This window comes from Lepidochelys kempii, chromosome 3 (assembly GCF_965140265.1).
Source record: "Lepidochelys kempii isolate rLepKem1 chromosome 3, rLepKem1.hap2, whole genome shotgun sequence".
NCBI lineage: Eukaryota > Metazoa > Chordata > Testudines > Cheloniidae > Lepidochelys > Lepidochelys kempii.
This window is the reverse complement of record NC_133258.1, coordinates 18,100,922-18,115,867: the sequence shown is the minus strand read 5'-3', so window position 1 is coordinate 18,115,867 and position 14,946 is coordinate 18,100,922. Positions and strand designations below refer to the sequence as shown.

General features: G+C 49.6%; 1 protein-coding gene across 20 annotated transcripts in view; it reads left to right on the top strand.

Annotated features, from left to right (window-relative positions):
• KLHL29 (kelch like family member 29) overlaps nt 1-14,946 on the top strand; it is a 601,492-nt gene that overhangs the window by 584,113 nt on the left and 2,433 nt on the right. Inside the window, exons 14-15 of one of the 20 annotated variants that reach the window (XM_073335867.1) lie at nt 13,978-14,080; nt 14,612-14,676. The exons of 18 other annotated variants lie outside the window; for them this stretch is intronic. In XM_073335867.1, coding sequence (XP_073191968.1) covers nt 13,978-14,080; nt 14,612-14,638 — 130 coding nt within the window. In that variant the 3' untranslated portion in view covers nt 14,639-14,676. Of the gene's footprint in view, nt 1-13,977; nt 14,677-14,946 lie in introns of those variants that run through there. One more of the 20 variants, XM_073335866.1, reaches the window with a different exon arrangement.

Genomic DNA, 14,946 nt, shown 5'->3' with positions numbered 1-14,946 from the left:
CAGCGGCTGGATCCGTATGGGTCTCCTGCAGGAAAACCACAGAGTACTCCCCCTCCCAAAAGAAGGAGAGCACCTGGCAACTGCGGAGACCCATCCTACAGCCCTGGGTGGTCAACGTTGCGATGGTGAGAGGTGCCATGAGGAGGGCTGAGTGGGATCCTCGCCAGCAGGGACGCTCATGGCTCCCAACGGGCCACGCAACAATCCGAGACCTACCCCATAGGTGAGTAAGGAGTCACGGAAGAGGTGGACCCACTGGTAGGCTGCAGCGGCCTGCTTCCCCCCAGGCCTTTTACCCTCCCCCATGAGGGCCCTCGCGGCCCAGAGGATTTCATGAAAGTCCCCCCATCGCTGGAGAGTGAGCTGCACCTTGTTACCGGAGCCACGGACGTCCGCAAGGAACTCCTGCAGCTCCTCTCGCAGCATATGGGGGGGCCGAGGTCACTAGCCCCCCGGCTTTCCTCCGGGGAGACCATTGACACAGCCCCGTGGCCCACCGAGACGGGCAGGCAAGGGGCAGACCCCCCACATGGCGCCCGATGGGCTGGTGCCACGCAGCCCCCCTCAGATCCCGGCTCAATTGGGGGCGGCAGAGAAAAGATAGCAGCCCCTGGTGAGTCGGGACAGGGAAATACAGAGGTCGCTCCCTGGGGGCTACCCTCTGGGAGTGAGGAGATGACGGTCCCAGGGGCAGCAGTGGTATCACGGGAGGTGGAGGGGACAGGGACGGGGTTGGCATCAGGGGCAGGGCAGGGCAGGGATCCAGAGTAAGAGCAGGGCAGGGGTCGGGAGCAGAGTCAGGGAGAGGGCAAAGGCAGGATCCTGGGCCCCGGTAGCCAGGCCGCTGGGAGATGGCCCCTCTCGGTCAAGCTCAGGAATCTTGGGGGTGAGAAGGGGACCCTCCGTGATGCTGGGCTCTGGCTCTATGGCTGGCGTAGTAGCCACGGCATTGTCAGTGGAGTCCCCGCCCAGGAAGGAGGTCGGTTGCCCCACGCCCACAAGGGACAGCCCGTGGGGCTCGGGTCCCAGCCACATGGCACCTGCGGTTGCCTTAGTGGGCTCAGCGGCCAACAGCAGGGTGCCACCTGCGGCCGGACAGACGGAGGAGTCCAGGGAACCTGCGGAGGCAGGAGCAGAAGCAGCAGTGATGGGGAGGGAGCATGGAGAAGTGGGGGCTGGCGTGAGGTCACCCAGATTGAGCCCCGCTGGCAGAGGGTCATCCTCCCCCTGGGTGACCGAGGTCAGACCCAGGGCCTCGATCTCCTCATAGATGGAAGGGAGCTCTCCTTCCACCATCCCAGAGTTCTCCCCGCCAGTGCCCGAAGTGACGCTCGCCTCAGGGCTTAAAGGGGCTCCAGATGGTAACGGGGCAGGAGGGGCTCCATCGGGGGCCAGTGGAGGGGTAGTACTGCCCTCCCATGCTGCCACGTCTTCCCCAGCCGGTACCGGTGGATGGAACGCACCCATGGGCAAGGCAGAGGGCTCGGCATCAGTGCCCCCCTTTCTGGTCTTATGGCGGGGGCTTCCACATCGGAGGAAAGAAGCAGAGCTCGAGCCTTCCGCTTGCCCCACTTCCCCTGGACTAGGGCCCAGCCCTCCATGGCATCATCCGGGGGCCGGCTAACAGGGGTCGGGTCAGGGGGTAGGGGCGATGGCTCAGGGACTGTAGGAGGCAGCAGTGGGGCGGCATGAGGGATGGAAGATTCCCCCTGGGGCGGGCCCTCTCCCATGCTTGGCAGTATCCCTGCCGCACCCTCTTCTAGGGGCCCCACCGGATTGCAGGCAGCAGGGGTGGGGCACTCACGCTCGTCTGGGCACGCTGGGGGAAGCACCCCTTGGGCCCGAGCGGGAGCACTGGTGGACTGAGTAGGAGGAGGGGCAGCTCCAGGCACCGGGCAGCCAGGGGCACCTGTGATGACGGGGCCGGGGCCCTGCCGGGGCTCGGGGGTCCCAGATGCCTGGTAGGGGACCAAGAATGACCCCTCAAGCGCCTCTCCGCCACACGCCGCCAGCAGCAGTTGAAGCTGCACTTGCCGGTGGAACGAGAGGACGTGATGGAGGGCGGGGTCTTTGCAGCCCAGTGAGAGAGGCTCACGACAGAAATGGGCTTCCCCAGGATCAAAAGGGCGGGTAAAAGGGCAGCACTGGAAAGGAAGGGAGGGACGGAGGTCAGGACCAGGGGGATGCCCACATCCTCTAGCAGCTCCAGAGGGACAAACGCCCCCCCCCCCCCCCTTGCCAGGCCCTTCTCCACCACCTCCTGGGTGGCGGCCTCCGATGCTAAGACAACGAAGACCTTGCCATACATTTTGGAGGCCGCCACAATGGCTGTGGGCCCACCACCCTCGTCAATGCCCGCAAGTGGGTCTCCACTTGAGGCGAGGCAGGCACCATGAGGCAACGGACGCCGTGCTTCCTGGTCATGGTGGGAAAGGGGTCCCGGCCGCTATAGATGGTAGCGGAGGCGGTGGGCGGGAGAGATGACATAGCGGCAGGCGCGGGGGCTGCCGCCACCTGGATGTACGCCCTGGGGGCCGGAGGAGGGGCACCCACAGAGCTGGTGGAGGGAGCAGCGGGCAGCGACGCCGCGGCCCGTGGCGGGGCTGCGGCAGTGGGGGCAGTCCCTGCCCTAGAGGAGGGCCTGGTCTTTTTAGCGGCGCCCTTGCCCTTCTTCTTACCCTGGCCTTTCCCGCCGGCTGGGGGGGGTTCCCCCAGAATCTGAGGGGGCGAGGGACGTGGCAGCAGTGGAGGACACCCTGGTGCCTGCCGCTGCCGGCGCCCTGGCAGGGGCGGTGGCAGGTGGTTTGGCAGCGTCAGTTGAGGTAGAGGCTTGGGGGGGGGTGATGGAGGGGCAGGCAGGGGACAGGCCACTGGGGCTGCTGGAGGGGCCCCACCTGCCGTGTCCCCCACCATAATGAGCAGGGAGGGAGGGGAAAAATACCAGAGAGAGGAGAGGAAAGGGGAGGCAGGTCAACCCCTCCTCCCCGCTAGGCTGCAGGCAGGGGAGGAGGGCGCCAAAAGGGGTGGGCTGGACGGGGGGGCTATCAAGGGCTTGTGGGGGACAGTCACCGGCTCAGAATAGGAATCCGGCTCCTCTAGCTGCACTAGGGGAGGGGGTCATAACAACGTTGGGGGGGTGAAGTGAGATGGGGCAACTCAAACAGGGGAAGGGCCCAAGCGCATGGAAGGGGGCATGGGCGCACTGAATAAGGGGCTAATCAGGGCAGGGGAACTGCTTGGGGAGTGGGGGGAATCAGGCTAGAGGTAGGACAGGGAACCAAGGGGCAAGCTTCAGAGGCTGGGGCGAGGTGAACAAACAAAAGCTGCAGAGGGAAAAGGGCAGGGCAGGCAAACAAACTGAAGCTAGCGAGGTTCTGGGGTAAAAGGGGGGGCAAAAGGCTGCAAGGGGCAAAACGGAGCAGGTAGCAAGGGACAAAGCTGGGGGCTTGCTGAAGGGGGTCAGTCCGGGGGGTGGGGGGGGCACATGCGCCCCATGCACTGGCAAAGAATCAGTGCGGGCTGGCTGCTGCTTCAGGCCCAAAAGATGGTGAAAGGGCACGGCAAGCCAAGCAAGCAGCGGAGTCCCAGAGGCAGGAGCTTGAGGCAGATGGTAAGTGTCCACTGGGAGTGGTGGAGGGGGCAGCGACAACGGCGGTGGTGGGGGTTGGGGGAGGCCACACAGATGGATTGGGGGGCAGGGGCCACACAGATGGATTGGGGGGCAGGCTCCCCGCCACACCTCCTGTGTCCCCACAAACACAGTCAAAACCCCCACCACAAGAGCACAGTTCAAAAGTTACGCAGCCTTATGGCCCCCTCCACAGTGGTCTGCAGAGTCCCTGTGCGGTCCCCCAGCAGCAGAGAAGGGCTACATGGAAGGTTGCAGCGAGCCTCTGAAGCTAGCATAAACCGCCTGAAAGCGTGGGACCCATGGGGACAAGGTCTGAGCTCTGCCACACCATATGTTAATGATCCTCTCTCAATCAGGTTCACACAAAACCTGGTTTGTTGGGAAAAGTTTGTGCACCTCATTTTTATATTTTAAGCAAACCGTTCTTATCACTTTCATAACTAGCTAGTGTGATTGTGTATAACATGGGAGGGGTGACGCATGAAAAAATGTAAAGGTCAATTTTAAATTTTTTTAATGAAAATTTAAAATTGTTCAGGTCCCCAAATCATGAGCAAAAGGCATATCAATTTCAGAATGCCTTTGGGACAAAACCTAATCCCATTGTAGACAATGGGACTTTTGGTATTGACCTAAGGCAAGATTATAATGGCACAAAGGGCAGTTATGTACCAAGCTTGCTTTGAAAGTCAATGGGAGTTAGACACATAAGTGGCCTTTGTGCCTATTGAAAATCTCCTACTGTATGTTTAGGGTGAACTGAATCTTTAAGAGTTTCCCAAACAGCCACATGTTTTGTTATGTGTTTAGCCACATGATCATGGTCACATTTTCATCCTATATTTGTAGCGCTGGATATTTGGAGGCCCACTAACCACACGCTCTGCTGCAGTCACAGATGACAGACATGGGCTAGGAGCTGTGATTATTGCTCTTTGCACTGTCCTGATGGCCACCTCCCTCCACACTGCCAAAGAATGGGAGGGAAAAAAACCACCCCGCTCCATATTGCTCAGAAGTCCTCCCTTTCCAGTTCACCCTTCAAGGGTTTATTTTTCTCCAAGCAAAAAGAATACAGAATGTGTTTCTATGTATGGATTAAAAATTCCATATTCCTGCTTACTTAGAATTCAGACTGCATGCAAATAGAGCTGTTACAGAGATTCTCCACAGGGTAACAGCAGCAGCAGGGTGGGGCCAGCAATGATTCCAGAGAATCTAATTTAGTACCAGCAATTCCCGACAGGCACAGAAAAGCAGTTTCGGCCTCCTTCTCCAACTCTTAGCCAGTAAGGTTTGTTATATGGCTCTGCCGAATGGGAACCCTTAATAAAACTTAGATTCAGGCTGAACAGCACAACACAAACATGGTGGGGTTGGGGGTTTTTTTTCCACCTTTTAAATAAATTCTGGTTCTTGGTCAGTGAAGCATAACTTCACTGCTCAACTAGTGGGCCTGCTACCTTGTGGCACTGGCCCAGGCTATTCATTTCCTGTTACAAATTTAGGATCAACTTCAGACACTGAAATGGGTTAGAGCACAGCTTGTTTGGAGAGAAACTCCCAGGTGGCTGTGTTTATGGAGTACGATTTCTTAATAGTTGCCTACTTCTCAAGTCCACAAATTTAAAAGCTGGCCTTTCAGCATACAGGGTCAGTTTTTCTACAGCTGGGAGAAAACTGGTAGAGAGGGAAAGCCCAGGTCTTTTAGCAGATCTGGAAGGAAATGTGTGGTTGGGACTTGGGACAGTGGACAGCTGATTAAAATCACAGCAACAGACTAATGTAACCCTTCTGCCCGTCAGAGTTGGCAGCAAGAAGGGCCGGGTTCAGTATCTAGGGGTTCCATTCCAATAACACAATGCAAACCGGCTTGAGCCCTCACCCAGTGACCTGGGACAAATATATACCACCCCCGCTGGGCACCTCTAAGAGGCAATACTTCCCCTCTCGCAAGCACATAGTCTGAGTGTAGCAAAAAGCCTTTTAATAACAGAGAGAAACAATGTGGCATTATGTTGGGGAAACACCACCAACAGGATTCATAACACAACCCATGAGCAAAAACCCATCCCAAGCAAATTGGGGCATGTCCTTTCCCTTTGGTTCTTGAGTCCAGCAACCCAAAATCATCCAAAAGTCCAAGGACCCCAAAGTCTCTGTCCCTGGTCAGAGTTTAACCTCCCAACCTGGGTGGAGATGGGGGTGGGATTTCAGGGGCACCTTACATGGTCCAAAGCTGATTGCCCCACCTCTCCATGGGGCTCCGCTCTGCCAGCCACCCCCATGAGTTACTCCAGGCATCCGACAAACTGCTCTGCCATATATAGTTAGACTCCCCCACTAATTAACACAACACTCAGTGATTTCAGCTCTTACTAAGTTTAGCTCTTTTGTGATTTCAGCTTGTAGTAGGGGAGCTTCAGTACTGGTGCACCATTAGCCCAAAGTGAATTCAGCTCAGCAGCCTGGAACTAGACTCTTAATAGAATCAAAACTAGTTCTGATATTTTACAGTGGCAAGAGAAGAACATACAATTAGAATGTAAGGCCCTTACCAGGGGACCCATGCCACCCAGTATTAATACCTGACCCTAGCCTCTCTCCATTCAGTGGGTTTTGGAACCCATGACCCTTGCCTAGCAAGTGCTGCTTAGTTGATGGTGAGTCCCTCCATCATAACAAAAGGCCAAGTACCTTTCCACTGTCCTTGATTCACATAATCAGGATAATAGTTTATTCCTGCCCCAATAACAGAGAAACTAGGGCTCCTACAGCAGCCAAAGTGACCATCTAGGCAGGGTGGGTGTGTCTATGCAAATGAGATCAGCCCCTGAAGTTCTTTTCGACAACCTACCATGACTCACCACTAGATGTCAGGGTAGAGCTCATCCTGACTCTGCTTACACTAAGAATGATCTTTCGTTTATATAGCAGTTTATGTCCTGAACGATCTCACTGCGCATTAAAGCATAACTGATATACAAATAATGCACAGAGACCGCTTTGGCTACTACTAAAATGCAGCCACCTCTGGGTTGGAGTGTGGCAGCTGTTCAGCAGCACACAGCAACACTACACAACAGTTTAGGAACAGTATCCAACTGAAAATACTGGGGAAATATAGTTAGGTAGAATATAATTAGGATGTGGCCAGGGCACCAGCACTAATAATGCGACTACAAAAAGTGTTAGCACATCTTTAATGACCATGAGTGGTCTGGACCTTGATTTTCTATCTAATTTGAAAGATAGACAGCAGCACAGGGACACCTAGCAAAACCTATGGAAAATGTGAGCATTGAATCTTGAGCCTTCTAAAACATAGCATCCTGGCTTCAAAACTTTCTGTAAACATGGGCAGAGGTTGTTAGCACAGCTCCCAAATTCAGAGAGAGAGAGCCTTGTGGAGATTAGCATCCATTAAACTCTAACCTCCAAGTGGGTGTTCCTTAGAGATGCCCCATCCAAGTATTAGCCCAGTTTGTGAACATCCGTCTGTTGCTCTTGCTTTTTAGTCACTTTCCCAAAACCTAATTATTTGTGGATTAATTTCTTACTTGTAAATATGTGAAAGAGGAAGTTTTTTTCAAAGAAATTCTATGTATACTTACCTGCTACTCTTTAATTGTCTTTTTGGATCTGTTCCAATGAAATTAGTGTGTGTGGATCTGTGCCCATTCTCAGTAGTTCCACATACCAAAAACAGTTCTGAAATGTTCAGTACAAGGACAAACCAATTCAGCCATTTAAAAATGTCTTTTTATAACCTCAAAAACAACTAGAAAGCTTTTTTCCCCAAATGTTGTGAATTTCCAGCCAAGAATGAATGTTTTATGGCCAGTTTGTATAGGGAATTTTGTAAGTCTCTCAATTTATAGTAGCCTGTAGCCATACCATCTTGTGCTGCTGTCTTGTGTAACCCTCGCAAGCTAAGAAAGCTTGGACTAAATGAGTTCTTGAGTGGGAGATCTGTAAGGAACACCAGACCGAGCTGCTGCGCACAGTGATGCTGATGATTCAGGAGGTGGGATTCTTCCCTCTGAGTTACTAGTGACACAGTGCTTCATCAAGAAGCAACGGTGCTGCCAGTGTTCCTCTTTTTTGGATGAGATGTGAAAGGCCCCCTAGATGTCTTTGTGAGAATGTGGATGTTAAAAACCCAATGTCATAGCCAAATTTCAATTTAGGTAATTGATATTCTGCCAGACGAGGGCCCTGATTATGGAAAGCACCCACCACGTGCTTACCTGCTTTACTGAATAGAGAGACTTAAGCGCACCATTAAGTACGTTCTTGAATCAGAGCCTAAATTCCACCCCTCTGAGGCTGCACTTGGATAAGATATTCATTTCCTGTCCTAAACATTATATACTTCCTATATTTTCTTAATGATCATTGGCTGTAACATAAGCATGTGATCTCTAAGAGATGAGAATTATTATAGGTGGAATCAGACAATTGTTCACAGAAACAGTAGAGCAAAAAAACCAAGATGGCTCATGCAGTGCACACAAGTTCACACACTTATTTAAAAAACAGAGATGGAGTCCTAATGCATCAGTCGTACATAGCATTTCTGTAAAGTGCACAAAGAGCCTCTGCAGAAAAGTGGGTAAGTATTGCTGTTGTCCTGCGGGTGAGTAAAGAGTAAAAGAAAGGCTAAGGCCTGGATTTACAGAAGTACTTTGGCGCCCAAGTCCCAGTGTTAGGCTTTGCTGTGATTTCACAAAATTGCCAAACTCTGTAGATGCCTAAACTCACTGGGTGCCTAAGTTCTTGCAGTTACCCAGTTCTCTGGGTACCTAAGTTTCTGCCTCTGGGTGTGTGCATTGCTGCCTTTCTCTAGCGTCCAGATGCCTAGCTGCCACCTAAGCCCCAGAGCGATTCACAAGCCAAGGGAATATAGGCATTTAGCGGCCCAAGTCACCTGCAGGGCCTGATCCAGTTGGTGTGCTCAGAGGCTGCATAACAAAACAGCTGTGGGGGAAAAGTTCCCTCCTAACTTCTAGCCTACAGGCTTGGGTACTCACCTGGAAGTGGGAGAGCCCCTAGTTCAAGTTCCCCCTCTGCCAGAGAAGTAATTTGAACAGTGATCTGTCACCTCTCAGGTACATGCCCTAACCCACTGGGCTACAAGGGTGTGGAGATCCCTCAGTAGCTCTTATTGAAGCTGTTCCACGGTGGCTATATACTCAGAGTGAGACTGATGCTGGAACCGGGAGAATAGAGCACTCATCCAAGGGCCAGTCTCCCTGCTCCACAATGGCACAGCTTCAACAGGAGAGAGGGCGGGAGCCCCAGATCAAAATGTCCCATAGCTCAATATTTAGGGCACTCACCTGCGAAATGGTAAATTACTGTTCAACCCCCTTCTCCGTATCTGGTGTGGGAAGACTTGAACTGGGGGGTGTCCCACATCCAGTTGAGCCCCTTAACCCCTGGGATAAAGATTATGAGGGAATGTCCCCTGGCTTCTTGCAAAAAACACATTAGGTGCCTAACTCCGAAGATTGTTCACAGTTGAGAATCACTAGCAAAACTAGGTGCCTCCCTGAAGCCTGTACACGTAGGGTATCTCCACACTGCAATTAAACATCCGTGGCTGGCCCATGTCAGCTGACTTGGGCTCCCGGGGCTCAGGCTGTCGGGCTGCAAAATTGTGGAGTAGACATTTGGACTCCAGCCCAAGCCCAAATACCTACATGGCAACTGTACAGCTGATCCCTGAGAGCTTGAGGCAGCTGACATGGGCAAGGCGCAGGTATTTAATTGCATTGTAGACATACCCTTTGGGCCATTGGTCTGACCCAGTATGGCTGATTGTTCTTGTATGTTCTTATGGGCAGTTTTAAATAAAACCACTTGCCTCAGGACCGGAGAGGAGAGGTTGGAGCCAGTCTAGCGCACAGCCATCCACAACCCTGTCCGATTTCCAAGCAAGAGTTGTGGAAAGTATTTCACTTGACGAAAGAAAAAATACCTCAGTTATGAAAAAATTACTCTTAGCCCTGTGGCATTACGGTGACTCCTCCAAGCTCAGTTGTTCTTTGACCTGGGCTGTACGCTCAGCTCACTACAGCTGCTGCCCTCAGAAGCAGGCGTAGGGCTTGTTGCTTTCACTGCAAAGTTCTTCTGCTTGGAGCTGTCTTTCTCTTCAGGTTCTGACAGCATGTAATCACTTAGTGTTAATGGCACCAAACAACAAGCCTGCATCCTAATTATTGTGATTATTCCTTTCTTCATGCATTAGCCTCGGTTAATGTTGTTTTTACAACTGAGGGCCTGGGACGGGAAGAGCAATATTGTTGCCCTTAGGAAGAGGGAGTGATGAACACACCGCTTTCCGTTCACCTGCCTTAAAGTTCTGGACTACAATTAGACACAACTGCTTAAGGTCCCCTTGTTAATCTAGCCCTAAATCCAACATATAGGCACCAGTAGCATGCTCAGCTTCCACCTAACCCTGTAGGCGCCCAGGTTTCCACTGGTAGAGTCCCCTCGGTACCCCCAGTTTTTGCTGGTGGGCATGCATAAACATGCCTCAGGCCTCACACTGTCAAACAGCTTGACACCTAGCTTGCGCCTAGCTTGTGTATGGAACCTCATCCAGGCAGAGGAGGAGTTGGTGGTGCTGCCTATCCTTATACCCAGTGATTTGGGCAATCATCTGGGTTGGCGAAAGGACCTGGGTTCACATCCCTGCTCCAAATCAGGCAAAGCAGGGATTTGAACTTAGGTTACCCACGTCCCAGATGAGTGCTCTAACCACCAGGCTATTGGGCATGGGGGACAACCGCCACCATCTCCTCCTTTTCTTGTGCCGGTGTACTGTGCACACCTACGAAATCAGGCCCCTTTGGCAAGCGAAGCAGGGGAACAACAGCAGGGCTTAAGTGTGAGTTAGGCTCTGAGCAGCTCAGTGATTCCAGGTCTTACAGTGGCTTTGCACATGCCCCCTGGCAGAAACTTAGGCAGCACCACCACCATGTTCTCCTTGAGAAAGGGCTGACCCAGCTTAGTTGCCTGACTCCAGGAGAGTGGTTGTGTCTGTGAATCCCAAGCAGAGATAGGTGTCGTAATGCAGCCCAGACGAAGGGTTTGGCTACACTTGAAATGCTACAGAAGCACAGCTGCTGGGCCGCTGTAATGTGTTCATGTAGATACTCACTACATTGATGGGAGGGGTTTCTCCCATTGGCCTAGTTAATCCACCTCCCCAAGAGGCAGTAGCTAGGTCAACAGAAGAATTCTTCCACCAACCTAGCACTGTCTACATTGGGAGTTAGCTCAGCTTAACAACATCGCTCAGGGTGTGTTGATTTTTCATGCCCCTGAGCAACGTAGCTGGGTCATCATAACTTTTGAGTGTCGACCTGGCCTTAGGGGCCTGCCTCATACCGTCTGAGAAGTGGGTTTTAAGCGCGCACACAAGGGGTGTAGCTGTATGCAACAGGTTGCCCCTCTGATTGGCATTTCCTACTAGCTAGCTTAAGTGGCTCCCCACTCAGTTTGTGGGCTTTTCTGTAGCCTGTTCTTAGGCACCCAACTTTCCACAGGCATTTTATAGGGAGCTTGGACATGTGGATTCTGGGCCTAAAGTTAGGCTTTCCAACACTGAGCCTAAATCTCCTTGGTGGAGCTAACCCTTAGATGCTTTTGGAAATTTGATGTCTAAGCTATAGGTATTTTCCCCAGACGTATTTACTTACATGTTTTCAGTTGGATCCCCTTCTATTGCCTATTCATACTGCTAACCTTTCAAGGTCCCCGTGTTCCTATTATTTTGTCTGTCCTCACTGCTGGTGGAACACCTCCCAGTAATTTGCAACTTTAATTTAATGGGCTGCTTACATAGTCTTCCAGATCATTAATAAAAAGAAAAGGAGTACTTGTGGCACCTTAGCGACTAACCAATTTATTTGAGCATAAGCTTTCGTGAGCTACAGCTCACTTCATTGGATGCATACATGAAGTGAGCTGTAGCTCACGAAAGCTCATGCTCAAATAAATTGGTTAGTCGCTAAGGTGCCACAAGTACTCCTTTTCTTTTTGCGAATACAGACTAACACGGCTGTTACTCTGAAACCAGATCATTAATGATGATGTTAAATAAAACCAGACCAAAACATCTCCCTCTTCACCAAATATTGCTTCTTATAACTACCCCTTATTTATAATTCTTCCACCACTTTTTTTTAACCCATGTGGCAGTGCTCCTAGCCAAACCACTTTGAATTAATTTGTCAAGTAAGATGTTGTAAGATTACCCTAGCAAAGGCTTTAACAGAAGAATACAGACACAGCCACTGTGTCTCGTGCCAAACCCTGAAACCTCTGTCTTCAGCTGTGCAAAGGGACACAGAAGGACTAGCAGCCCAGTACATATATGGCCAATTCCCACTCTATTTTTTTTTTTTTTTTTTTGCAAAAACATGCTGAAACTACTGTGTTCACATTCCTTCTGTACCCTATGGCAACAGAGTGACCCTGTGCCAGATCATATTGGTAAACTGGTATGCAAGACTGTATTGTGAATAGGGACGTGTTATTTACTATTTCACATAACAAAGAAACTAGTGGTCACCTGATGAGATTAATAGGCAGCAGGTTTAAAACAAAGAGAAGCAAGTATTTCTTCACACAACACAGAGTCAGCCTGTGGAACTTGTTGCCATGGGATTCTGTGAAGGCTAAAAGTATAAATGGGTTTAAGAAATAATTAGATAAATTCATGGAGGCTAGGTCCATCAATGACTAGTAGACAAAAATGGTCAGAGATGCAACACAAGACTCCAGCTTTCCCTAAACTCCAAGGATCACAGACTGGCCACTGGACTAGGTGGCCGATTGGTCTGATCCAGTGTGGCCATTTTTATGTTCATATTGTACCCTTTTGAGCCTTTAGAACATAATCTTTTCTGGGGCAGAGATGACATCTGTTTGGCACATGTCACCATTGTACTGTGTCCACGTGGCTTTATCCCACATGTAGCTGGCTGTGGGTGTCTTGTATCTTGTGTTCTTTAGAAAGTCCAGGCTGTTTAGTTCTCATAATGCCATCGTCCTATGTACTTATACATAACGGGCTGTCATGCTATTAATAGCAATTATTTATTAGTAGCAGTATTACAGTAGTACTCAGTGCCCCATGAAGTTTGGGACCCCATTGTGGTAGGCTCTGTGCAAGCACAAATTAAACAAGCTTCCCTGCCCTGCAGCACTTACAATTCAAGACACTGATCCTTCAAACACTTGTGCACTTCAGTGGCATTATTCCTTACATAAAGTTACACCTGTGTGTAAGGATTGGACTCGAAAGACAAGATGTAATGAGTCAGTGTAACTAACAAATGGAGGGAGGGGATGGGAGTGTTAGGAATATATGACTAAATAAAGTCTGGTTGGAGGTTCCTGGTTTCAGTCTTGCTCTCTCTTTTTTATTTTATTTACTTATTCATTTAGACAGGCTAGGTGGATGAGGTTATATCTTTTATTGGCCCAACTTCTCTTGATGAGAGACAAGTTTCCAAGCATATGCAGAGCTCTACTTCAGGTCTGGGACAGGTAGTGGCAACAGCTAAATACAAGCATGGCATAGATAAGGCATTAATACATGTTGCAAGAGACCATTCAAGATGAAGGGGGCAGTTAATACCGCTACAGTTATAGGACAAAAGAAGGTTAGTAGGCTACAAATCGTTACAAAAAGCCATAGATACAGTATCTCCAGCCATGATTTTTTATGTCAAGTGGAGTTATGAATTTAAGTTCCCAGGCTTGTGTTCTGAAGGTGTTGTGCAGATTTCTGTTGAGGATGAGGAGTAAGAGGTCAGATATGGAGTGATCATTTTGGGAAAGTGTTTTGGTGTTATCTTTTTTCTGTAGGAGTTCAGTTGAGGGCAAATTGTAAGGCTACACAGAATAGATATTAGTAATCTCAAAATGAGTCTTTGCTTTTTTGAATATTGGTACAATACTTTATTCAAATCCTCTAGTACTTCCCCATTTCTATGTGACTTTTCAAAAATAATTACCAGTAGTTCAGTAAATTCATTAGCAAATTCCCTTAAGACTCTGGGCTGTATAATCAGCCAGCCTTGCTGATTTGTATAGATAAGCTGATCAAATGTTTCAAGTAAACCCAATTTACCTGCATTCAGATTAACAGTTATTTTGAAAAGGTCTTCATTATTTCCTACTTACTTGTGTATGTAACTCATACTAGTTTTGTTTAAATCCTTCCCTCTTCACTGTTTTCAATACAGGTTTGTTTTTATCCTCAGAGCCTGATTCCTCCTGAAGACATTGACCACTTCTTGTTCTTTACATTCTTCTTTTTTCAGAGGCATTTTGGTTGGTTGGTTTTTCATGCTGGCGTCTTCTAGGATTCACCATTCACCCCATCCTTCAATTTCAACTCTTCCTCCTTATGCTGCAGCCCGCTCTGTATGTTTATTGCTTCAAAATGAGCTCTATGAAATATGTGAATGTACTACTTAGTGTTAAGTTCGGCGAGCCCAGTCATTGGCATAGAGCCTCTCCATTAACCCTCCTTTGTTCAGTTTGCTTTATTTGCAATATATTTAAAATTTGCAAAGTTTTAAAATGTGCTAATCTTTTTATAAACTAGGGCACCCAGCTCCCCACCCCCAGATACTGTTTGGTATCCATAGCCATTGATTGGCTTTGTATGCATGCTGTAATGCCTTCTGCCAGACAGCACTCACACCAGCAGCCACATACAGGCAGCAAGACGTGTTTCTGAGTCAGAGAGAGGAAAATGGGGTGGAGAGGGTTTGGCTCAGTGGAAAATGTAGTCATGACCCCAGCCTCCAAAGTGAAAGAAAGACAACTGACCACTGAACGGGTTGAATCAAGAGGGTTTTCATTGAACTTGTAGTCTTGGGAGGTAGCTGTTTCTTCCTTTACAGCTTTGGCAAAGACCGGTGGTGTAAAAATCCCATTTTGTATGCACAGGACTGGGAGCCAGAAACTTCTGAATAGCAGCTACATTTGTTTATACACTTGGATGTGGTGCATAGGTGTGTATCTAGGCCTGGTATATTGCAACAGTGGCTGTGCTGTTGATACCCTCTATAGGCTTGAGAGAGTCATGTCTTCCACAGTTTCCCTCTTGTATGTTTAAAGTGGGGAAAGCTTACCTGGGGGATGGTGGGGCAGCGCAGGTAGGGGAAGGTTATTAAGATTAATGGAAGGGGCGTTCAGCTTTCTGAAGATGCAAGTGTTTCTTACTATTCTAACTGTTATCCAGTTAGGCTTGTGTTGCAAAAGGGCACTAAAAACTAGACGAA